Genomic DNA, 26,170 nt, shown 5'->3' with positions numbered 1-26,170 from the left:
TCATTTTTGCTGACCCATTTGACACTTTGCAGCTGCATGAAGATGACATGGATGACTCATCGGACAGTTGACACATTCATTATTCAAATGTCATTGGTCCAGAGCAGTGGCTGAGACGGTTACTTTGGGCGTGGCTATCTTTGAATCTGCTTCGCTGATTGGCTACTGAACTAACAACACAGAGTAACAGCAGCTAAATTGTCCACCCACTCATCAAAGTTAGCTAGCTAGCTAGCTAGCTAGCCAAAACTTTATTGCTAGCTAGGTTAGCAAAGTGCCGAATTTATAGCTAAGAACTTAGGTTTGTTGTAGTATAAAACTGGACTTTTATTTACCGTCGAAGTATCGAAAAGGGGAGTAAAACCATTGTTCGAACTGGACCGCCTAAAGTAAGTGGACTGCTAGCCCACCCAGTTAGCTAATTACAGTAACGTTAGCTAGCTTGCTAACAGGTTGTAAATGTTCTCTGGTTGTGTACCCATAGCGTAGCCCTTTTAGTTATAAGATAAATACAAAAATATAGCTATGGTTTTAGGTGTAGCTTGCAAGATGGTTAGAACTGGCTTGTTAACTTGCTAATGTTAACAGTTAGGTGGCTTTCTCACTTGATTTGCTGATCGAATCTGTCAGATGGTGACTGAAGTTTTCAAAAGAACCGAGTTCACCATTTGGGGAACGCCTTATGTTAGTCAAAATAAATATTTTCTATGTCGTAATTTGCAAATCCACGGTAACAGTGAAAGTGATGATAAGGCTCCGTTTTCAGTTAATGTGTGTGTGTGTATGTGAAGTTTGGTAACAGAATGACAGGTTGTGCGGTTTGTTCTGTCATTCTGTTACCAAACTTCGCATCTGCACAGTTTTTCGAGTAAATGTGTTTTTGTAAAATTCTCAGTGGAAATTGCTAAAAGTAGTCCTTGTGCATAGTTGTATGGTTTGCAATTATTGTTTTTTGTTTGACATGACTTTTTAAATCATTCTCCGCATCATTCTGTTATCGTGGAATTGCCCGTCTGTCTCGTGTACAGAACATCTACAGTTTACTAAATTAGTTAGTGTAAAAGTGCAATGGAAATTATTTTTACTGGGAAATCATGGTATGACTTAATCTTAGTTTGGAAATGAATTAGAACACTAGGCTCGCTAGATATATGCCTAAAAGAAACCAGTAGAACTAGAAGAATATTCAACTATTGAAAATAATCTAGGTATCTCACTATCTTTTATTTTCTTTTTTTATTTTACCAGGTTTCTCATAGTCCCAATCCCAGCACTGAATAATTTCAGGTGAGGAGTATTTCTCTTTCTAGATCTGTCCCTTTTGTTTTGATGGTGATTTGCTGGCTGTATCCCTGCTATCAGGCATTATGCTGCTTTGGTGTTTGCTTGGCTAATAAGAGGATGTGGACACAAAGACACAATAGATCACCCTGTGAGTACATTAAAGATGAGGTCATGGTGACAGTCCAGTGTGTGATGTGGGAGCTTCCTGTGAAGCTGGCCTTTCAAATGACTGCTTTTGTTACCGCAGCTGCACTGTATTAGTAGATCACTTGTCCTTTTAACCACTACTTCATACAGAGTGCAGCTTTGTCACCAGGGGCGGCAGGTTAGAGCGTTGGGCCAGTAAGAGGAAGGTTGCTGGATTGAATCCCTTAGCTGACAAGGTAAAAATCTGTCGTTCTTCCCCTGAACAAGGCAGTTAATCCACTGGTCCCAGGGCTCTGAAGACGTGGATGTCGATTATGGCAGCCCCCTGCACCTCTGATTCAGAGGGGTTGGGTTAAATGCAGAAGACACATTTCCATTGAATACATTCAGTTGGATGACTGACTAGGTATCTCCCTTTCCCTTTTGGCGCACACTACTGGAAAAGGCCTCACGCATATGTACGAGCATGTACTGTATGTAGTTCGGGAACAGATTCCAGAAACAAGTAGGCTCCCCTTTGGATTAAAGTAGTTCACATTAACCTGGCCACTAAACAGCAGCGCAGAGCTGACCTAGTTCTCATAGCTTTGTTCTCCAAGATTTGGGGATCATTGATATATGCAATTGCCCCAAATAGATGCAATGATAAGCTTGCTACAAATAGTTGCTCCAAAGATAAGCTGTCTACAACGTTCCCAAAATGAGGTTTTCTGTATGCTCATTGTGGCTACGATATGGGATTGTGGCGTGAAATATAAAACTGTGCTGAAATAGCCACGCCAAGACGGAGGTTGTCAGATTCTGGCCTCCCCCTGATGTGACAACCAGCGCTTTTTGGTTACAGTTCTGCTCTGTGGCGTGGATGGCTGCCAGCCGGTCCCTGAATCTAGGTTGTCCACAAAGAGAACTCACAAACACTTTCTGCAGGTCATCATGTAGGCTAGGCCCTAACACAGTTAAAGAGAGAGCTCAGAAGTACCCCAAAGTTATGTTACTCACTGTAATCAAAAGGGATCTAAAGTCAGGCTGCCAAACCCATTTCCATGCCGACATCACTTGTGTAAATTCTGCATACACCAGGAGGCATCTGTGCAAGCCTCAATCCCTAATGAAAGGGAAGGATTCGCACTATATAATTACATGAGATTTGTGTGCACCGGCCTTATTAACATAGTTGTTTCCAGAAGAAGTAGCCTAATGTAAGGGGGTTTTACTGATCAGTTGTTGCTATGACCTCCTATCCTTCTTGGCTGAGGGGTGCAAGTCTTTCTCATGTCTGCTCTGCTGCCTGCCGGGGTTTTAGTGGTGAGGGGTTAAACTGAGAACGGTGGTTTTCTGTTTTCTGGAGTGAATTCAATGCCCTGCTGCTCTCTGACCTCTGATCTTCATATGACCACTGAGTCTTTCAATTTTGCTTCAAAGTGTGATGATGCATTGGTTTTATTAAGCTGTATCCAATGAGCAGATCAACAAAGGGGAGGTTTATGGTGGACTATCCCCAACCAGGTTGGAAGTTGATTACTCCTGGATTAAGAAAGTCTTTCAATAATCTTTGTGAATGTCATTTGGTTACAAGCTGTTGTGATATTTTTTTGTTTGTTGCTAATCTACTATCAGAATATTCCTCTCTGTTATCCACCAATAAATAAACAATTTGAAAATTCCTCAATTAATATGCACCTGCAGCATATGTTTGAATACTGTCTGTCCTTTACATTTGTAATGATCTTGCTCTTGATGTGTAGTAGTAGCCTAAATTGGGTTTGGGAAAACCTGTTTACTACTAAGATGTGTGCGTAGGTAAAGAGGGGGCCTACTTGACCGCATGTGGGAACGAGGTGGCAGTTGGTCTTGCTCTGGTGCTGTACCTTACATACTAGACTTGCTTATCACTGTACTTACAATGGCATTTCCACACAAGTCTTCACTGTACAGGTCTTGTTTTGAGTCTGCTGCCATGCTACCTTTCCTATTTCTCACTAAATAATATTTCAATCAATCTACAATTATCTTTGCTGAGGTGGATACATGTTCTGTTTTGCCTACCAATGATTTACATAAAGCATTAAATGTATCTGTTGTGATTGGTGAAAATCCTTCCCTGCTTCTCTGCTTGCCTAGGCTAGCTGTATCCTCACCCTCCGGTAGAGCCTAGCACACCTCCGAGCATTCATGGTTGAGTCAGTGATTGACAGCTTGCGTGTGGTTTTGCTGCCACTGAACCCATCCATCCATCGCCTATCCACTCCTCTCTCTCTCTCACACCCCCTACCTGCCTTTCTTGTGCACGCTGTTTAGTGGGTGTTGCCATGGCGTCGTGTGGTCAGAAGGAGGCTTTACACACAGCATCTTGTGTTCTCTTCACAGAGGGCTGCTGAGGAGAGCTGTGCTGGCACTGCTAAGCCAAGCTGAAACTGTAGCCTGACGGACAACACTTTCTGAGGATCTCTCTCTGTCATTCCTGGTGCTACGTGTCAGCTTAAGAGGTCAATCAAAGGCGAGCACAAGGGGAATTTTAGGACTAGTTCTCCTGGACCATCAGATGTTTTCCACTTTTTTGTTTTTATCACAATTTTTGGGATTTAAACTGGGATCGTCCCACTTATAAGTCTTCAATGGATTCCGTTGGCTCTTTGGCTAGCATTGTTGATGAGGACCAGTCCTATCATGTCCGCTACAGGTAGGCATGAACCTACTCATACCCCCATACATTATATTGTCTCAATCTTTGGTCAACATTTTTTGTTTCATGTACGGCCTAGAACGGGTGCTTTAAACTTTCCTTCATACTAGTGGAGAAAAAAAAGTGGAACAAGAATTGAACAGAACTGATGTGTAGGATTTTATACATGTACACAGTGGCCTAGATCTCATACTGGTGTCTCATAAGTCTGTCGCATGGGATGAGATCAGCTTTCCCATGTAGCTTCCAGGTTTGAATTGCTAGGCTAGATTTACCATTTCCATTTAACTGAAGATGTTAAAGGGGATTGGGGTAGTGGCTGTGGCTGTGGCCAATGGTGCGGTTTTAGAGGCCCTCTTGGACGTAGAGACAAATTCTAATTTCCTGCAATTCTAAACATTTTCCCATGGAAATTTCTCAGTTTTAAAGCTAGTGCTTTATAGCTGGCTTTAGCCGTTTTTTAAGTTTACACTGAACTTTTAACCCCACCCCCCCCCCCCCAAAAAAGAATAAACCTAAATATACAGACCCAGTCAAAAGTTTGGACACACCTACTCGTTCAAGGGTCTTTGTCTATTTCTTTTTATATTTTCTAATAGTGAAGACATCAACTATGAAATAACACATGGAATCATGTAGTAACCAAAAAATGTAGTAACCTAAACAAATCGAAATATATTTGAGGTTCTTCAAAGTAGCCACCCTTTGCCTTGACAGCTTTGCACACTCTTGGCATTATCTCAACCAGCTTCATGAGGTAGTCACCTGGAATGCATTTCAATTAACAGATGTGCCTTGTTAATTTGTGGAATTTATTTCCTTCTTAATGGGTTTGAGCCAATCAGTTGTGTTGTGACAAGGTAGGGGTGGTCTACACCCCTACCTTGTTTCTACCCCCAAGCCCTGAACATCTAGTCAAATGGCTACCCAGACTATTTACCAAGTCCATATTATGGCTATAACAGCTCAAATAAGCAAAGATAAACAATAGTCCATCACTTTTAAGACAAAGATCAGTCAATACAGAACATTTCAAGGACTTTGAAAGTTTCTTCAAGTGCAGTCGCAAAAACCATCAAGCGCTATGATGGAACTGGCTCTCATGAGGATGGCCACAGGAAAGGAAGACCCAGAGTTACCTCTGCTGCAGAGGGTAAGTTCATTAGAGTTAACTCCATACATTTTCCCAGACACCCAAAAGTACTTGTTACATTTTGACAGGAAAATGGTCTAATTCACACACTTATCAAAAGAACATCCCTGGTCATCCCAACTGCCTCTGATCTGGCGGATTCACTAAACACATGCTTTGTTTATAAATTATGTCTGAGTGTTGGACAGGGATGCAAACTAGTCACCTTTCGGCGAAATTCACTGTTTTGAGTCAAAAAATAGGTGACCTACATGAGTCATGTAGATCCGATGAGAAAAGTATGTGGGGCGGGTTGGATCACTACTGGCTGTAAGCGAACGAGTGACGCGTGTTTGGAACAATACTGGCTGTATCCGAGGCTCAGCCAGTCGTTCACATAACAATAGAATGCAGCACATGACTGAAGAGACAACCAGTTTGCTAGTTACAGCATTAGCGTGCGCCCGCCCTGGAAAGACAGCAGAGAGTAGAAAGGCAGTTTGTCAGTTACAGCAGCACGTCCCCTGAACAATAAAGAAGAGGTAGGTGAGAAGCCTGACCACCGAGACGGGGTGGTAAGGTGATGACTCGTACTTCATGAGCTGTAACCGAAAAACAACTGTCATTTGGAAAGTTTGAGGTGAGGGAGAAAGTGTGATGGAACAAGTATTGTTAGCATTGTTAAGTATCTTGCTGCCGGATCGAATTCTCCGTTAGTTAGCCAGAGAAATGTTGAGCAACATTGGCCAACTTAATTGATCAAATAATTGAGTTCATGGTGTGAAAATTAGCTGGCTAGTAAAGTCAGACAGCTAACGTTATCTAGCTAATGTTACAACATTAGATGAGTTAACGTTAGTAACCTAACCAATTCGCTATCTATTAACTGGTATACGACTCCTTGCCGTTCAAGTTATAATGCGTTAGTTGCTTACTGGACCCTGAATCTGTGACGTTAACTAGCTAACGAACTACTATCTGTGAACTGTTTTCCCTCTACGGTATGTGGTTAATATTCAGAATGAGAGAATTGGGTGAAAATGAGGCGTTGCTTGTTAATCTTGCTAGGGTCCTTTTTTTTCAGAATTTCTGCCTGACTGACGTGCCCAAAGTAAACTGCCTGTTACTCAGGCCCAGAAGCCAGGATATGCATATAATTGGTACCATTGGATAGAGAACACTTTGAAGTTTGTAGAAATGTTAAAATAATATGAGACTATAACACAATTGATATGGTAGGAGAAAAACCAACCGGAATCTTTATTTTTTTATTTTATTTTTTTGAGATCCCATGCTCTTCCAATGGAAAGCTATGGGTCCTATGCAATTCCAGCTCCCAGATTTCAATTCCTATGGCTTCAACTAGATGTCAACACTTTGTTTTAAGGTTTCAGGCTTGTTTCTTCCAAAACGAGTAAGACTTTTTGGGATATAAAGAAGTATTTTATCTAACAAAAGGACCATGTATGTTGTAGCTGGGACGCTTTGGATTGCAAATCAGAGGAAGATTTTCAAAAAGTAAGTAATTTAATTAATCGCTGTTTGATTTTATGAAGCCTGCTGGTTGAAAATATTTTGATGTGGGGTGCCGTCCTCAAACAATTGCATGGCATGCTTTCTCTGTAAAGCCTATTGTAAATCGCACAATGCAGTTAGATTAACAAGAATTTAAGCTTTTAGCCGATATAAAACACTTGCATGTACCTAGATGTTTAATATCCATAATTCTCCAGATTATTTATTTGAATATTGCGCACCCTCCAATTTCACCAGAAATGTGTCCCGCTTACGGGAAGCCTAGCCCTAAGACGTTTTAAGTGCATTCAGCGATCAAGTGTAGCTGGGCCTGGCTTAAGCTGGATGCCACAATGGAGGTGAAAGGAACACCACACACTTTGTCTCACTTTTTCAATACAGTGGATTAAAAGGGGTATGCCAGGTGTACTCTCTGCCTGAAAGAGATCAATTATGCCAACAAATGGTATCATGCTCTGCTGGCACATTGTAGGACAGATGTCCACAGGCAGAAAGTGTACAACTGTAGTAATGTGCAGTGTAGCCCAAAGATTTTGCTTGTGTTGAACTTGACAGTAACACGTACGTGTGTGTGTGTGTGTGTGGGGGGGAGAATGAGGGGGGGATTATTAAAATGTTTTACTCGGTGAACATTATTTTTGCACGCATGTAGCCTTGTGCACTTGATCGATGTCTACTATAGTGGTCATTTATAATAGAATGCCTGTTTGTTTCAGTCTATTTCTACTATAGATGTTTTTTCCCAAGTGCAATATTTAGAAGGCTGTCACTGCTAACTGCATAGCAGTGTATTGCTTTTTTTTTCTCAAGACTTGAGTGTCATTTACAGTAAAGTCAAGGCAACAAATATTGCATAGACTTTACATTGGATTGCTTTCTTAATTTTCTTTTAGGTGTGGGTTAGGTTCACATGAGCCACTTTTTATTTTACACACAGAGCCTGATCATGTAGATCATATTCTTTGTTTAATTAGTTAAAACCCGCATTTCTCCCTAGCAGGGATTTTTTTTGTTGTTGCATGTTTCAGTGCAAAAAACTGTCACCTTTTTTGGGCTCTCACCAGTTTGCATCCCTTGCTATCATCAATAATAGAAGGAATTTGAAGTGAACTATACTTTTTATACTTAAGTACATTTTAGCTATTCCATTTACTTTTGATACTTAAGTAAAAAATAAGTGGTATTTTATTAGGTGACTTTTACTTGAGTAATTTTCTATTAAGGTATCTTTACTTTTACTCAAGTATGACAATTGAGTACTTTTTACACCACTGTCGAATTGCTGCAAAGAAACAACTACTAAAGAACACCAATAGGAATGAGATTTGCTAGGGCCAAGAAACATGAGCAATGGACATTAGACTGGTAGAAATCTGTCCTTTGGTCTAATTAGTCCAGATTTGAGATTTTTGGTTCCAACCGCCGTGTATTTGTGAGATGCAGAGTAGGTGAACGGATGATCTCCGCATGTGTGGTTCCCACCGTGAAGCATGGAGGAGGTGTGGGGGTGCTTTGCAGGTGCCACTGTCAGTGATTTATTTAGAATTCAAGGCATACTTAACAAGCATGGCTACTGCAGCATTCTGCAGCGATACAGCATCCCGTCGGGTTTGCACGATCATTGTTCTTTTGAAAAACAAAATGACTCAATACACCTCCAGGCTGTGTAAGGGCTATTTGACCAAGATAGGGAGTGATGGAGTGCTGCATCAGAGGACCTGACCTCAACCCAATTGAGGTTTGGATGAGTTGGACTGCAGAGTGAAGGAAAAGCAGCCAACAAGTGCTCAGCATATGTGGGAACTCCTTCAAGACTGGTGGAAAAGCGTTCCAGGTGAAGCTGCTTGAGAGAATGCCAAAAGTGTGCAAAGCTGTCAAGGTAAAGGGTAGCTACTTTGAGGAATCTAAAATATATTCTTTTGATTTAACACTTTTTTGGGGGGGGGTTACTGCATGATTCTATGTGTTATTTCATAGTTTTTATGTCTTCACTATTCTACAATGTAGAAAAGAATAAAAAATAAAATGAGTAGATGTGTCCTAACTTCTGACTGGTACTGTGATTATATATCAATATTTAACAATCCCCTCAAACGTTCATGATGATTTGCTTTGTATTTGTAGTTTTAAATTGGTTTATTCAACTTCTTTGAAAGGAGTGGAAGACATCTGTTTGGTAGAAGGCACCATCGTTGTATTTTCAACCATGTTCATCCCTGCGTATAGAATTTATAAGCATTTTCCTGGTCAACCATTAAACTGCATTTGAGCATTGACAATTATGGCAGGCTTACATTTTAGTGTTGAATTAAGCAAGATGGTATCTCACTCCTAATCAAACCTTGTACGTTTTAAATTGAATAAACCTCTTGGCCACCTGAATCTCAGACTAGACGCCTTTAACAAAGCTCTCTAATGCTGCCCAGCATTAGAGAGCAGCAGCAGGAGCAGGGCCTTTCTAATCACTGTAGGGCCCACTGTAGTAATCCTAGGTGACAAGGCCAGAGGCGAGAGAGATCTTGTCTCATAACGCTGAGATGTTACACCTCTGTCCTAGGATTAGGGTTAGGCTAATACTGTAGCAATATCATGGACTTTACTGGTTGACCATATTGTGTGGCATGCAAAAAAACAATGGTTACTGCAAGATGGCGCCGACAGATGGTGGCCTCGTTTCGAGTTCTTAGGAAACGATGCCGTATTTATACATGGTTTTTGTATTATTTCTTACATTGTTACCCCAGGAAGTCTTAAGTCTTATTACATACAGCCAGGAAGAACTATTGGATATAAGAGCAACGTCAACTTACCAACACTAGGACCAGGAATACGACTTTCCTGAAGCGAGTCCTCTGTTCGGACCACCAACCAGGATAATGGATTTAATCCCAGTAGCCAACCTAAAACAACGGCGCCGCAGACGGAGTGGCCTCTTGGTCAGGCTCCGTAGAAGAGCACATCACCCACCATTGGCGAGTGGTATAGTCTCTTGACAACAAGGTAGATGAAATTCGAGCAAGGGTTGCCTTCCAGAGAGACCTCAGAGATTGTAACATTCTCTGGTTCACGGAAACGTGGCGCTCTCGGGATATGTTGTCGGAATCAGTTCAGCCACTGGGCTTCTCCATGCATCGCGCCGACAGAGAGAAACACCTCTCTGGGAAGAGGAAGTGCTGGGGTGTATGCTTCATGATTAACGAATCATGGTGTAATCATAACAACATACAGGAACTCAAGTCCTTCTGCTCACCCAACCTAGAATTCCTTACAATCAAATGCTGGCCATTTTACCTACCAATATAATTCTCGTCAGTTATAGTCACAGCTGTGTACATTTCCCCTCAAACAGACACCAAGACGTCCCTCAAAGAACTTCACTGGACTCTATGTAAACTGGAAACCATATATCCTGAGGCTGCATTTATTGTAGCTGAGGCTTTTAAAGAACAAGACTACCTAAATTCTATCAGCATATTGATTGCACTACGCACAGGGGTAATACACTTGACCACTGCTACTCTACCTTCCGCAATGCACACAAAGACCTCCCCCACCCTCCCTTCAGCAAATCTGACCAAGACGCCATCTTGCTCCTGCCGTCTTATAGGCAGAAACTCAAACAGGATGTACCAGTGACGAGAACTACTCAACGCTGGTCTGACCAATTTGGAAGCCACGCTTCAAGATTGTTTTGATCACGCGGACTGGAATATGTTCTGGTCAGCCACAGAGATCAACATAAACCTATACGCTGAGTGAGTTTATAAAGAAGTGCATTGGAGATGATGTACCCACTGTGACTATTTAAAAACTACCCTAACCAGAAACCGTGGATGGATGGTGGCATTCATGCAAAACTGAAAGCGCAAACCACCACATTTAACCATAGAAAGAGGTCTGGGAATATGGCCGAATATAAACAGTGTAGTTATTCCCTTTGCAAGGCAATCAAACAAGCGAAATGCCGGTACAGGAACAAGGTGGAGTTGCAATTCAACGGCTCAGACATGACGTATGTGGCAAGGTCTACAGGAAATCTAGAAAAAGAACCAGCCACGTCACGGACACCATGCTTCCAGACAAACTAAACACCTTCTTTGCTTGCTTTGAGGAGAATACAGTGCCACTGTCGCGGCCCGGTAACAAGGACTGCCCCCCCCACCCCCCTCTCCTTCTCTGTGGCCGACGTGAGTAAAACATTTCAAAGTGTTAACCCTCGCAAGGCTGCTGGCCCAGATGGTGTCCCTAGCCGCGTCCTCAGAGCATGTGCAGACCAGCTGGCTGGTGTGTTTACGGACATATTCAATCGCTCCCTGTCCCAGTCTGTTGCCCCACATGCTTCAAGATGGCTTCCATTGTTCCTGTATCCAAGAAGGCAAAGATAACTGAACTAAATGACTACTGCCCCGTAGCACTCACTTCTGTCATCATGAAGTGCTTTGAGAGACTAGCTAAGGATCATATCACTTCTACCTTACCGGCCACCCTAGACCCACTTCAGTTTGCATAACGCCCCAACAGGTCCATAGACGACGCAACTGCCCTATCCCATCTGGACAAAAGGAATACCTTAAGTAGTTTGTCCACAGTGATGCATTGTGCAGACCGTACCACCCTCTGGAGAGCCCTGCAGTGTAGGGCGGTGCAGTTGCCATGATACAGCCTGACAGAATGCTCTCGATTGTGCATCTGTAAAAAGTTTGTCAGGGTTTTGGGTGACAAGCCAAATTTCTTCAGCCTCCTGGAGGTTGAAGAGGCACTGTTGTGCCTTCACCACACTGTGTGGGTGGACCATTTCAGTTTGTCTGTGACGTGTACACCCAGGAACATAAAACGTTCCACCTTCACTGCTGTCCCTTGGATGTGGATAGGGGGGGGAGCTCCCTCTGCTGTTTCCTGAAGTCCACGATCATCTCCTTTGTTTTGTTGACGGTGAGTGCGAGGTTGTTTTCCTGACACCGCACTCCCAAGTGCCCTCACCTCCTCCCTGTAGGCGGTCTCGTCGTTGTTGGTAGTCAAGTCCACTACTGTTGTGTCATCTGCAAACTTGATGATTGAGTTGGTGTGCATGGTCACGCAGTCGTGGGTGAACAGGGAGTACAGGAGGGGGCTGAGCACGCACACTTGTGGGGCCCCAGTGTTGAGGGCAGCCCGTCAAAGTCCAGGACCCAATTGCACAGCGTGGGGTTGAGACCCAGGGCCTCCACCTTGCTGACGAGCTTGGAGGATACTATGATGTTGAATGCTGCGGTGTAGTCAATGAACAGCATTCTTACATGCCCTGCATGACACCTACATCACCCAATGTCACAGGAAGGCCACAAAGATCATCAAGGACAACAGCCACCTGAGCCACTGCCTGTTCACACCTCTACCATTCAGAAGGCGAGATCAGTACAGGTGGATCAAAGCTGGGACCTATCTCAAGGCCATCAGACCGCTAAACAGCAATCACTAACTCAGAGGCTGCTGCCTACATTGAGACCCAATCAATGGCCACTTTTAATAAATGGATCTCTAGTCACTTTAAATAATGCCACTTTAAATAATGCCACTTTAATCATGTTTACATATCTTACATTACTCGTATCACATGTAAACTCAGCAAAAAAAGAAACATCCCTTTTTCAGGACCCTGTCTTTCAAAGATAATTCATAAAAATCCCCAAAACTTCACAGATCTTCATTGTAAAGTGCTTAAACACTGTTTCCCATGCTTGTTCAATGAACCATAAACAATTAATGAACATGCACCTGTGGAACGGTCGTTAAGACACTAACAGCTTACCGACGGTAGGCAATTAAGGTCACAGTTATGAAAACTTAGGACACTAAAGATGCCTTTCTACTGACTCTGAAAAACACCAAAAGAAGATGCCCAGGGTCCCTGCCCATCTGCAAGAACCTGCCTTAGGCATGCTGCAAGGAGGCATGAGGACTGCAGATGTGGCCAGGGCAATAAATTGCAATGTCTGTACTGTGAGATGCCTAAGCCAGTGCTACAGGGAGACAGGATGGACATGTGGGAGACCACGTGTAACAACACCTGCACAGGATCGGTACATCTGAACATCACACCTGCGGGACAGGTAAATGATGGCAACAACAACAACTGCCCGAATTACACCAGGAACACACAATCCCTCCATCAGTGCTCAGACTGTCCGCAATAGGCTGAGAGAGGCTGGACTGAGGTCTTGTAGGCCTGTTGTAAGGCAGGTCCTCACCAGACATCACCGGCAACAACTTCGCCTTTGGGCACAAACCCACCGTCACTGGACCAGGCAGGACTGGCAAAAAGTGCTCTTCACTGACGAGTCTCGGTTTTGTCTCACCAGGGGTGATTGTCGGATTCGCGTTTATCGTTGAAGGAATGAGTGTTACACCGAGGCCTTTTACTCTGGAGCGGGATCAATTTGGAGGTGGAGGGTCTGTCATGGTCTGGGGCGGTGTGTCACAGCATCATCAGACTGAGCTTGTTGTCATTGCAGGCAATCTCAACGCTGTGCGTTACAGGGAAGACATCCACCTCCCTCGTGGTAGCCTTTCTGTAGGCTCATCCTGATATGACCCTCCAGCATGACAATGCCAATGCCACCAGCTCGTTCTGTGCGTGATTTCCTGCAAGACAGGTATGTCAGAGTTCTGCCATGGCCAGCGACGAGCCCGGACCTCAATCCCATTGAGCACGTCCGGGACCTGTTGGATCGGAGGGTGAGGGCTATTTCTCCCCCCCCCCCGGAGGTACACTGCAGTACTTAGTATCTGGTGTGGCCACCAGCTGCATTGACTATTACTTGATTTTTGAACCCCCCCTTTGTTCAGGGATGCATTATTCCACGTCTGTGGAACTTGTTCAGTTTGTCTGTTGTTGACTCTTGTATGTTCATACAAATATTTACTCATGTTACGTTTGCTGAAAATAAATGCAGTTGACAGTGAGGACTTTTAAAATTATTTTATATACCATCTATTGCACCTTGCCTATGCCGCTCGTCCATCGCTCATCCATATACTTGTATACATATTCTCATTTACCCCTTTGGATTTGTGTGTATTAGGTGGTTGTTGGGGAGTTGTTAGATTACTTGTTAGATATTACTGCTTTGTCGGAACGAGAAGCACAAGCATTTCGCTACACTTGCATTAACATCTGCTAACCATGTGTTTGTGACCAATAATATTTGGTTTGAATTGATTTGGTTCTTTGACGTTAGGGGTTATTCTAGTTTGTGGGGAGTGGATAAAGTATCTGTGAGACATTGAAAAGAATAGGCTACCTAGGCCTCTGTCCGGATCCGCTATGAGTTTAGGCTAGCTCTGGACTGTTCAGAGTGTTGCTGCACAGGAATCCTCTTTCAAAGCAACCCAGTGGAAGCCTCTTTAGATGCCTCTCAGATGTGTCATGTGATGCTGTTGTAAAGGAGACAGAAACCCAGGTCGGGTCTTAGTGTGTTAAAATAAAGTAGGCTCAATCCAGTATGTAGAGTACAGTCATTTGTCATTTTGTCTGCAAGATGTGACATTGTTTATAGTCTGTAATTGGAGATTACTTTAGTAAAAAAACTAATCTATACAGGAAACATACCTATTGATTATTTTGCTGAATATCAATGTAACATGCTAAGATGTCAGATTTTACTGAGTTACAGTTCATAGATGGAAATCAGTCGTTTTAAATAATATATGAATTTCACATACTGGGCATGAGTGCAGTATGTGAATCCCCCCCCCCCCCCCCAAATAGGTCCACCCACTGGGGAGCCAGGCCCAGCCAATCAGAATGAGTTTTTCCCCACAAAAGGGATTCATTACAGACAGAAATACTCCAATCTTTTATTTTAGCTCACGAAAAATGGGACCAACACTTTACATGTTGCATTTATATTTTTGTTCAGTGTATAAAATGTCTTTAGTAGGCTATCTAATGCCAATATTCTTTTGAGGGCTTTCAAAAAAGAACACTGGGTGGGCACTTGATTTAATAGAGTACCTGAAGTCGAAAATGTGCATGCATGAACACAGGTAATCTCCTCTTCCATAAAGTGGTGGGCGTTTTTGCTGTAGGACACAAAGTTGTCAAAGAGGGCATAACAATCGAAGCCAGGTTGCATGAATGTGACTAATCTGTTAATCCACCCGTCCCTGTGAATAATCTCTTGTGGATACTCCTCTCTGACCCTATCTGGGGTTAAAGTGACCAGGAGTAGGCTGTGTTCAGGGTCAAACATCCAGAACGTTTCAGATAGAAATGTAATCGTCTATAGCTTGCACAATCCCCATTCTACACAACAGACAATCATGTCTGAAGACATTGAAACATTGAAGCCCACTGAATAGCCTAGTCTTCAGTCTTCAGAAGAGCAGTCAGAGATCTGTGTATTGTACTGTAGATAGGAAATCAGTCCTACCATAGCAAACACACCCTGATAAACCAAGGCTGTTTTTCTCAGGAGGTGGAAGGAAGTAGCCAAACAAACTCCACATTCAGTCTGATGATGGAGTGAGAAGGATGCTAGTCCTGGGTTTTCAGATGGGGAAAACCCATCTAACTTTTGGTTTCTAGTTTATTCAAACTGTGGCCACTTTGGAATGTTAAGACTAAATACACTTGTAGTTCTTTTGAGTGTTATTGGAAGGGGCAAGAGGTTGTTTTGGACCAGAACATTTTCTCCTGTCTGTGCCTACTTAGCATCTTGGATCAACGAGAGACCTCTGTTCCTATCTTCTATCTAAACCGCTTCTGCTGCCTCCTGTAGGATGGATGCATCCTGCCTGGAGCTGGCCCTGGAGGGTGAGCGGCTCTGTAAAGTGGGCGACTACCACGCTGGGGTGGCCTTCTTCGAGACAGCCATCCAGGTTGGCACAGAGGACCTGCAGGTGCTGAGTGCCATTTACAGCCAGCTGGGCAATGCATACTTCCATCTGCACAACTACGCCAAGGCGTTGGAGTTCCACCACCACGACCTCACCTTGACCAGGTAGGAAGGAACATACCTATGACTCGTATTCATAATGTTTCTCAGAGTAGGACCATTGTCCCCTCTTTTCAGCATGACCTGACCACACAACTCCTATGTCTGTAGTGTTTTCCCTATGCGCAGGCCGTCATTCATATTTAGAAATACGCCCATGATTTTTGCGAAACGCTTAGATAAACATCTTAGATATATAGACTACTGCTGACGGTAACTGTAGTCAACTAGCAGCTGTTATGTATCAATGTTTGATTGCTACGTCTTTATTTGTCCCACCAAAATATATTTTGACCACTTGAAAAATCTAACTGCTACTTTTTTGTTTAAAAGTTTCAATTTGGTAGTCCGAATAGTCAGTCTAGCCCTCCTCCGCTAGAATGATCAATATGAATCTAATAGCGATCTCTTGATAGGACAGACACATGTCCGTCACACGGCGAGCGATGACAAACACTGCTGGTTTGACAGGATGCTCTGTCTCCCGTGTGATTTTGTGCGCGCTGTGGTTGGTTACAGTCAAATTTCTTTACACGGAGGGAGGGCACATGATGCTCCTTCAATCGTCTTTGTGAGTGAATCCGCACATCCCATGTAATGTAAGTGGTAACAATGAGTCGAAATCCACTTAGCCTAATTATTTCCTATAGCCAGCAACAGAGCCAAGGTGCATAGGCTATTTACGGCGCTTTGATTGACAACCAAACAGCATGTGTTGATTAGTTATGAAAGGTGTCGAATTAACTGAATAAAGTCAATCTCCTATATCCCTTTGCCATTCATAAATCATACACCGTAGTTATAAGTTCATGGTATCGCACCGGGACAAGTAAACCATAGATCTCGTTTGTATTTTCTTAGGATATCAAAGCCAATGTCGTGATTTGCCAGTGAGTGACTCGTCAGTGTAGCCTACTGAATCGCATTGGTGAGAGCTGTTCATTTGGCTCCCTAGTTTGCATATCGGTAGGCATTTTGCTGATAATCTGCAGATAAATTATGAAATATACGATGAAGATGGTGAATCCTCACTGCAGAAACAATAGGTGTTGGAGAGAGTGAGACTCATTCTGGTCCAGATATGATAATGATTCATTTAAATGCATTTCTGTCAAATCAGAAATATATCATATTTAAGACTGATATAACCCTCTTAATTTGTTTAATTTAACCTTTTAATTTATTGTTCAAGATCATGTGGGCATTTTTCTGTTTTAATAAAATACATAATTTGAAGAACAAACATTGTGCCAATTGATATTTTGCAGTCAAACTGTAAACTAGACTTTAATCTTGAAGGCAGGTTTAATGTTCTCCTCTTAGAAAACAGTCCTGATAGTGCTTTTGGACATCATCTAGGCCTAACAATACACAGAATTCATACATTTTCAGTCATTTAGTTTTAAAGTCATGTCTTTCTACGCAATACCACAAAACAAATTTTACCAATCTGGGAGGTAAACTCTAAAGTATTCAACAATAACAATAATTGTGCTCAGTGTTTCGGATGGAATCAAGGCACTAGAATATTTCAGAGGCCACCAAAAATGGAGCTTGTTCTGCAAATTACCCTCTCGACCCGGGGAGGCCTGACTGGCTACTCTATGTACCAGGAGAAAACATGTTGTCATTTAAGTTAGGTGAGCATTCAATCCCATTTTATGATTTATGGTCCCATTCTCAGGACCATCGGGGACCAGATGGGAGAGGCCAAATCCAGCGGTAACCTAGGCAACACATTGAAGGTGTTGGGTAGGTTTGATGAGGCTGTGGTCTGCTGTCAGAGGCACTTAGACATTGCCATGGACCTGAACGACAAGGTGAGATTGATTCATGAATGATGGTTATTAGGCCTAATTTGCAGTGTATTCTGGTGTTTAAATGCTTTTTTCCCTTGTTGTAGAGTTGACATTGGCCCTGTTTTTTTTTTTTTTGTCTCTGTTAGGTGGGACAGGCTAGGGCGCTGTATAACTTTGGGAACGTGTATCATGCAAAAGGAAAGAGCATCTGCTGGAGCGGGGCGGAGCCAGGAGAGTTCCCCGACGAGGTCACAACTGCACTTAGGAAAGCAGCGGAATATTACGAGTAAGTTAGTGTGTTTGTGTGCAAGCATTGCATTCCTGTGTGTTCGGTACGTTTTGCACCTTGTAAGTCAGATACCATAGAGTAAATGTACATACTGTAATACCATATTTAGTATCAGTCAAAAGTTTGGACACCTACTCATTCAACGGTTTTTCTTTATATTTATTATTTTCTACATTGTAGAAAAATAGTGAAGACGTCAAAATTATGAAATAACACATGGAATCATGTGGTAACCAAAAAGTGTTAAACAAATAAAAATAGATTTTATATTCTTCAAAGTAGCCTCCCTTTGCCTTGATGACGGCTTCATGAGAAATGCTTTTCCAACAGTCTTGAAGGAGTTCCCACATATGCTGAACACTTGTTGGCTGCTTTTCCTTCACTCTGTGGTCCAACTCATCCCAAACCATCTCAATTGGGTTGAGGTTGGGTGATTGTGGAGGCCAGGTCATCTGATGCAGCACTCCATCACTCTCCTTGGTCAAATAGCGCTTACACAGCCTGGAGGGGTGTTTTGGGTCATTGTTCTGTTGAAAAATAAAGGATAGTCCCACTAAGCGCAAACCAGATTGGATGGCGTATTGCTGCAGAATGCTGTGTTTGGACTCATCAGACCAAAATACAGATTTCCACCGGTCTAATGTCAATTGCTTTTGTTTCTTGACCCAAGCAAGTCTCTTCTTATTGGTGTGCTTTGATTTCTTTGCAGCAATTCGACAATTATGGCCTGACTCACGCAGTCTCCTCTGAACAGTTGATGTTGAAATGCGTCTGTTTATGGAACTCTGTGAAGCATGTATTTGGGCTGTTTTCTGAGGCTGGTAACTCTAATGAACGTATCCTCTGCAGCAGAGGTAAGTCTGGGTCTTCCTTTCCTGTGGCAGTCCTCATGAGAGCCAGTTTCATCATAGCGCTTGATGGTTTTTGCGACTGCACTTGAAGAATCTTTCAAAGTTCTTGAAATTTGCCAGATTGACTGACCTTCATGTCTTAAAGTAATGATGGGCTGTAATTTCTCTTTGCTTATTTGAACTGTTCTTGCCATAATAGGGCTATCTGGTAAAAGACCAAGTACCTATCTTCTGTATACCACCCCTACCTTGTCACAACACAACTGATTAGCTCAAATGCATTAAGGAAAGAGATTCAAAAAATTAACAAGGCACACCTGTTAATTGAAATGCATTCCTGGTGACTACCTCTTAGAATTCTCTCAACGAGCCTAATGAGTGTGAAAAGCTGTCATTACTTTTTTGATCACTACATGATTCCATATGGGTTATTTCATAGTTTTGATGTCTTCACTATTATTCTACAATGTAGAAAATAGTAAAAATAAAGAAAAACCGTTGAATGAGTAGGTGTGTCAACTTTTGACTGGGTTTTATTTATATCTATTTATTTTCCCGTCACATTCAGTGGGTCAGAAGTTTACATGCACTCAATTAGTATTTGGTAATATTGCCTTTAAATTGTTTAACTTGGGTCAAGCGTTTTGGGTAGCCTTCTACATGCTTTCCACAATAAGTTGGGTGAATTTTGGCCCATTCCTCCTGACAGAGCTGGTGTAACTAAGTCAGGTTTGTAGGCCTCCTTGCTCGCACACACTTTTTCAGTTCTGCGCACAAATTTTCTATAGGATTGAGGTCAGGGCTTTGTGATGGCCACTCCAAAACTTTGACTTTGTTGTCCATTCATTCAATGTTTTGTCTATATTCAGAGCAAACTTATCCATAGTAAAGGAGCTTGCAGACCCGGCCGCCCAGGGCCGAACATATGGTAACCTTGGCAACACACACTACCTGTTAGGAAACTTCCAGAATGCAGTGGCATCACATGAACAGGTAATGAAAATCTTATCAGTTTATAGCGTGACATTTAGTGCTCGATTCAATAAAAACTGCACTGCTGTAGCATATAAAACGCACAATTTTTTTATCCTATGACCAAATGGAATAGTATAGTGGTTTTGCGTACTATAGTAGAAATACCAGTTACTCACTTCACTGGATGATTAATAATAGCTTGTACACAAGGCAACTGCATAAACATTGCGAAAGGTAAGTTTGATTTAAATCCAGCCAGTTAAGTCTTGTCAGATTTCCTTTTTCAATGGTTCTCTGTAGTTAATTATAATGTCCTGTATGGCTCAGTACAGTCCACAGAAAAACTATAGGTAAACGCCACATAATGGAAGACTAGAGTCGCTGGCTGTTCCGATACCAAGGTGTTGAAGTGGGTGGGTGGGTGAGTTTCTGGTCCAGTGTCTGTGTGTGTTTGTTCCATTTGTTTTCCTTTCCCAGCGCCTCCAGATTGCCAAGGAGTTTGGCGACCGCTCAGCAGAGAGAAGGGCCTATTGCAACCTGGGGAACGCGTATATATTCCTGGGTGAATTTGAAGTGGCAGCCGAGCATTACAAGTGAGCCAAACCCCCAGCCCAGCCATTCATCTTCTCTTAATGAAGTTCACTCCCTCTGTCTTGGGAGTCCAGCTGTTAAAACAACTCTTATTTCTGTCTGGACCCTGGAGGGTTTACACAGTTAAGAGGCCGTAGGGTTTTCAGGAGAGAAATGGCAGCCGCTATGCCTGAAAGGACTATAATGTCAAGAGGGCTAGCAAACCGATAAGTGGGTGTGAATTCATATACTAAACTTAATTTCAGGACCAGAATAGCCTTTGTGTGTCACTATGAATGAGAGCCAGTGATCTAATGTGTTTGTATTGTGGTTGTCAGGAGGACTCTGCAGCTGGCCAGACAGCTGAAGGACCGGGCTGTAGAGGCTCAGGCCTGTTACAGTCTGGGAAACACCTACACACTCCTCCAGGACTACGAGAGGGCCATAGACTACCACCTCAAACACCTGATCATAGCACAGGACCTCAACGACCGGATTGGTGAGGGCCGGGCGTGCTGGAGTTTAGGGAACGCTCACACCGCCCTGGGGAACCATGACCAGGCCATGCACTTTGCTGAGAAACACCTGGAGATCTCCAAAGAGGTACTACCTCCCTTATCCCCTATAGATATACAGTTCAGGACACAGCCTTCAAGAGCCTGATCATAGAAAGAGGAGTTGATCTGAAAATGCAGCATGGTCAATCCCAATTGTGTGTGTGTGTTCCAGACTGGTGACCGGAGCGGGGAGCTGACGGCCCGTATGAACGTGTCAGACCTGCAGATGGTGCTGGGGCTGAGCTACAGCACCAACAACTCCACCCTGTCTGAGAACCCCATCAAGGACATGGACCACAACCTGCACGGAGCCAGGCCCCGGATAGGACGGAGAAACAGCATGGAAAACCTGGAGCTCATGAAACTCACCCCCGACAAGATCAATGTAAGTTACTGGCTTCAAATGTGCAATCTGAGACTTCTCTTCACTAGGCATCGTGGCAATTCAAAGTGCACTATTAACCCGACGTTAGTGAAATTAATTACACATGGCACCTTTTTAAAATGTATTGTTTTGTCTTTATAACAACTCTCTTTTAACTCTTTGTGTATTTTGATACCTGAGTTAGATGTGATTTTTGACGTGTGTCCTCTCCGTCTTGTCTCCAGGCTCAGAAGTGGAACAGTGACATCTTGACCAAGCAGTCTAAACCCACCCTGGCTAAGAGCTCCTCCAAGCTGTTCTTCATCAGCCGTCTGCGGGGGAAGAAGAACAGGGCTGGGGGCTCCAGTAAAGTCCTGCAGGACACCAGTAACACCCCCCAGATCCCTGCACAGGGACCACAGAAGGTAAGAGGGAAGCCTGCGTTTCAGGTATCCACCTAGCGTGTGCTTTTGTATGGGTTTGTGTGTCTCTGTATGCATGCGGGCCCATAGGAGAGAGAGAGAGTGTGAGATTGACTTGACCTTTTGTACTTATCTCATTGTGGATTGGAATAAAGTTTTCAAATCGGTGGTGGTTGATGCCGTTTTAAGATCAGGGAGGACAAATGTTTTATGCGCCTTCTATTACAGCATTTTGGACGACTGTCATTCATATTCCATTCAGCCAGCTCAATGTAACAGCAATGGGTTTAGGCTACTACATGATACTCCAATGTTCCATATACCCATCATGAGGTTGCTACAACAGACTATGAATGAAAGTTTATAACGTAGGTGCACAGGTCAAGAGACATTTTTTTGTAATCAAGGTGACAGACAGTGACACATTCAATACTGCCTTGCACACTCTTGCCTGCATCTAGCTGATCTGGGGTGTAATCATTAGTCCAAAAACAAGAGTTTCTATTGGACAAATTGAGGTAGGTCTCGTCATTTAGTTCCGTTTTCTTCTGTTTAGGAAACATTTTGCGACAGACTCAGCAGAATGAATACACCCCTGATCACACACAGTTAATTTTAATAGCAGCCTCATACAGCATCAACAGTTTGCTCATTGTATAATTCCTTCTCGCATTTACACGGTCTCCTCCTCGCACCTTTTCCCTTCGCTTGTGGACTTCAGTGTAAAACACAAAATGTCTGACACAAGAGGTTGGCGTCATCTTAATTGGGGAGGACAGGCTCGTGATAAAGGCTGGAGCGGAATGAGTGAAATGGTATCAAATACATCAGACACATGGTTTCCATGTGTTTGAGACCATTCCATTTACTCCGCTCCAGCCATTATCACGAGCCGTCCTCCCCTCAGCAGCCTCCACTGGTCTGTGACCAGGCGCAATAACCTCTCCCAGCCAAATCTTCATACCATAACCGCTACACAGCCTACATCGTTGTCACCATTATTGTTATAGTCAACAAATTAGAACTAACACATTAGTGAACCCACAATCCAATCCATGTGTACAGTTTAGTAGTTACACTGGGGGGCCCTGGTGGCAATAAATGTATAAAATCGAAAGCTTACATTGACTTGGAAGAGTTGCTGTGTTGGATAGCCTTAGCCAGCTAGCTAACATAAACAATATAATTTCTCTAAGTCAGGTTATTGAGTAGGCTAATTTAGCTCCATTAGCTAAGTAAGTGAAAGGTAAACTAAGAAAAAAATAATACAATGAAATATACAGTTGAAGTCAGAAGTTTACATACATTTAGGTTGGAGTCATTAGAACCTGTTTTTCAACCACTCCACACATTTCTTGTTAACAAACGATAGTTTTAGCAAGTCGTTTAGGACATCTACTTTGTGCATGACACAAGTAATTTTTCCAACAATTGTTTACATACAGATTATTTAACTTATAATTCACTATCACAATTCCAGTGGGTCAGAAGTTCACATACACTAAGTTGACTGTCCCTTTAAACAGCTTGGAAAATTCCAGAAAAGGATGTCATGGCTTTAGAAGCTTCTGGTAGGCTAATTGACATCATTTGTGTCACTTGGAGGTGTACTTGTGGTATGTATTTCAAGGCCTACCTTCAAACTCAGTGCCTCTTTGCTTGACATCATGGGAAAATCAAAAGAAATCAGCCAAGACCTCAGAAAAAAAAAATGGTGGACCTCCACAAGTCTGGTTCACCCTTGGGAGCAATTTCCAAATGCCTGAAGGTACCACGTTCATCTGTACAAACAATAGTACGCAAGTATAAACACCATGGGACCACGCAGCCGTCATACAGCTCAGGAAGAAGACGCGTTCTGTCTCGGTTGCAAATGGGTCTTCCAAATGGACAATGACCCCAAGCATACTTCCAAAGTTGTGGCAAAATGGCTTAAGGACAACCAAGTCGAGGTATTGGAGTAGCCATCACAAAGCCCTGACCTCGTTACCTATAGAAAATTTGTGGGCAGAACTGAAAAAGTGTGTTCGAGCCAGGAGGCCTACAAACCTGACTTAGTTACACCAGCTCTGTCAGGAGGAATGGGCCAAAATTCACCCAACTTATTGTGGAAAGCTTGTAGAAGGCTACCCAAAACACTTGACCCAAGTTAAACAATTTAAAGGCAATATTACCAAATACTAATTGAGTGTATGTAAACTTCTGACCCACTGGGAATGTGATGAAAGAAATAAAAGCTTAAATAAATCATTCTCTCTACTATTATTCTGATATTTCACATTCTTAATAAAGTGGTGATCCTAACTGACCTAAGACAGGGAATTTTTACTAGGATTAAATGTCAGGAATTGTGAAACTGAGTTTAAATGTATTTGGCTAAGTGGAAGTTTACATGCATGTAAACTTCCACTTCAACTGTAGCTTGCTCTCTTTCTTTCTGCTGCTTCTCCTTAATTTTAGCTGTAGCTTATGCTAGATTCATTCTCTGATCCTTTGATTGAATGGACAACATGTCAGTTCATGCTGCAAGAGCTCTGATGGGTTGGAGGACGTCCTCCGGAAGTTGTCATAATTACTGTAAGTCTATGGAAGGGGGTGAGAACCATGAGCCTCCTAGGTTTTGTATTGAAGTCAATGTACCCAGAGTGGGACAGAAGCTAGCTCAGGCAACACCATGGTGCTACCATACAGAGTGCTGTTGAGGCTACTGTAGACCTTCAATATATTCAGTGTTTAATCAGTTATTTGGTGGTGTGAATATATTTAGTGTAGTTTTATCTATTAAAAAAAAGTACTTTTTTTTCCTTCTCTATTTACATTTTTATGAAATTCAGAGTAGGGTGGTTCTCCCCTTCCTCCCCTGAGGAGCCTCTACTGATTCAAATATGTCTCTCACTCAGAGGGCCAGTCCAGACATGCTCGGGGACGAGGGCTTCTTTGACCTGCTGAGTCGTTTCCAGAGTAACCGGATGGACGACCAGCGTTGTTCCATACAAGAGAAGAGCCGTCTGTCAGTCAGTACCAGCTCCTCTGACTCTCCACCCAGAGCCATGAGGAAATGTGAGTACACACACACCAACATTTCTCTGCGATCGCCTTGATCTCTCGCTCTGACCTCTCTCCCTCTCCTCCAGCAGTGTCCGATGCGGCAGCAGTAGAAGGCCTGGGCTCTGGGTCTGGTGCCCAGGGTCGCCAGTTAGAGGAAGGTGGAGGTGCTGGGGGTAGTTTGCCCGGCCTTCGGCTCAACAGGCACAGCAGCCAGGCTGTCCTCAGCCACCTGATGGCTAACGCAGACAACACGGAGCCTGACGATGACTTCTTCGACATGCTCGTCAAATGCCAGGTGTGAGGTTTAAATAGACTCACCTTTTCACTAGGGTGGTGTTCAGTAGAGCACAATGTAGCAAAACGTTGTGCTAGATCTGTGCTTTATATTGAAAGGGGGTAAGTCTTTTCATCCACTTTCTATCTCCCCTCAGGGTTCTCGGCTGGATGACCAGCGCTGCGCCCCTCCCCCGGCCCGTGGCCCCACCGTCCCAGACGAGGACTTCTTCAGCCTCATCACGAGGTCCCAGGCCAAACGCATGGACGAGCAGCGGGTCACCCTGCCCTCCGCAGCAGGCTCTGCAGCACGGCCCTGCTCCAACTGAGCCTTGTCCATGGAGGGTACCCCGACAGGGGTGAAAACCCAGGAGACGGGGCTTCTGGAGGAAAACAATGTGGAAGAAGGGTGTGGAAGTTTCGTCCACTTGTGGAGATGAGGACATTGATGCTGTACTCAACAGTGGATGGGGCTATTTTACATAGACCAGAACTTTTCAATGGTCTTTTCTCTCCGTAACATAGACCAATAATGGTTGTTGGTAGGATTCAGAAGTCTCATTTCACAGTTGAAAGCACTGCCAGCATTAATGTAGTAGCCTATAGGGAACAATGCAACATTCAAAAACTAAAGTAACCCACTGAGGGTTATAGACTATGAAATCAACTGTTCTCAATTTTACCTTTACTATCTGGAACTGTACTGGACCTGTAAAACTACACAGACGAACATGAACTAACATATCAAACGAGTGGGTCCAGGGCATTATTCTGTATGATTATGTACTCACTACAACCTGAAAATTGATCTTTAGATACAAACAAAACTGCAGTCATGACTCATGTATTTATTGCACCTTTTAAAAAAAAAAAAAAATGTATGATTTTGTTTTAAGTGCTTACGTACTGCCGTTTTTACTTCCCCTTGTGGTTGGTTTGATTTTGCACCATACTTTTCTGATGTAGACTAGATGCAAAGACAGGTACAGCACTCTTTCCATGTGTTTTTGAATTGTCTATATGTGTATGTTAGGAGTTATGGAGGGTGGGGATACCTCATTTAGGTAAAGAAATGCTCTTTCAGCCTCAACCATCTGATAAAATAATGAATTCACCCATGGGTGTGTTTTGTCCCTGATGCTCTTTTGTACTTCCTATATATATATTTTTAATGAGATCAGAGGAATGAACACTTGTTTATTTAGTATAGAAATCATGTCTTACTTTTTGATAACACATTTTAAAATAAAACATATTGTTGCGTT

General features: G+C 43.0%; 1 protein-coding gene across 5 annotated transcripts; it reads left to right on the top strand.

Moving 5' to 3' along the window:
• The first annotated feature begins 157 nt into the window (after positions 1-157).
• On the top strand, positions 158-26,170 carry gpsm2 (G protein signaling modulator 2). Of its 5 annotated transcripts, none has more exons than XM_014192032.3 (14): positions 158-389; positions 1,249-1,287; positions 3,799-4,111; positions 15,542-15,763; positions 17,442-17,577; positions 17,703-17,842; positions 19,566-19,689; positions 20,149-20,264; positions 20,580-20,844; positions 20,971-21,183; positions 21,408-21,587; positions 24,485-24,644; positions 24,722-24,927; positions 25,064-26,170. In XM_014192032.3, the coding sequence occupies exons 3-14, from the start codon at positions 4,047-4,049 to the stop codon at positions 25,232-25,234; spliced, it is 1,998 nt and encodes a 665-aa protein (XP_014047507.2). In that variant the 5' UTR covers positions 158-389; positions 1,249-1,287; positions 3,799-4,046; the 3' UTR covers positions 25,235-26,170. The 5 variants fall into 5 exon arrangements, with proteins under 5 accessions (XP_014047507.2, XP_014047505.2, XP_014047506.2 ...); XM_014192030.3 differs by having other exon boundaries at positions 24,719-24,927; XM_014192031.3 differs by lacking the exon at positions 1,249-1,287 and having other exon boundaries at positions 167-389; positions 24,719-24,927.

This window comes from Salmo salar, chromosome 03, assembly GCF_965601325.2.
Source record: "Salmo salar chromosome 03, fSalSal1, whole genome shotgun sequence".
NCBI classification, from domain to species: domain Eukaryota; kingdom Metazoa; phylum Chordata; class Actinopteri; order Salmoniformes; family Salmonidae; genus Salmo; species Salmo salar.
The sequence above is the reverse complement of the archived record's forward strand: the minus strand, read 5'-3'. Positions and strand labels throughout refer to the sequence as shown.

Excerpts from the sequence above, each read along its gene's own strand:
- gpsm2 (XM_014192030.3), top strand. The coding sequence starts at position 4,047 with ATGGATTCCGTTGGCTCTTTGGCTAGCATTGTTGATGAGGACCAGTCC. Across the intron at positions 4,112-15,541 it reads TCCTATCATGTCCGCTACAG|GATGGATGCATCCTGCCTGG; the intron begins GTAGGCATGAAC and ends TGCCTCCTGTAG. Across the intron at positions 21,588-24,484 it reads CTGCACAGGGACCACAGAAG|AGGGCCAGTCCAGACATGCT; the intron begins GTAAGAGGGAAG and ends TCTCTCACTCAG.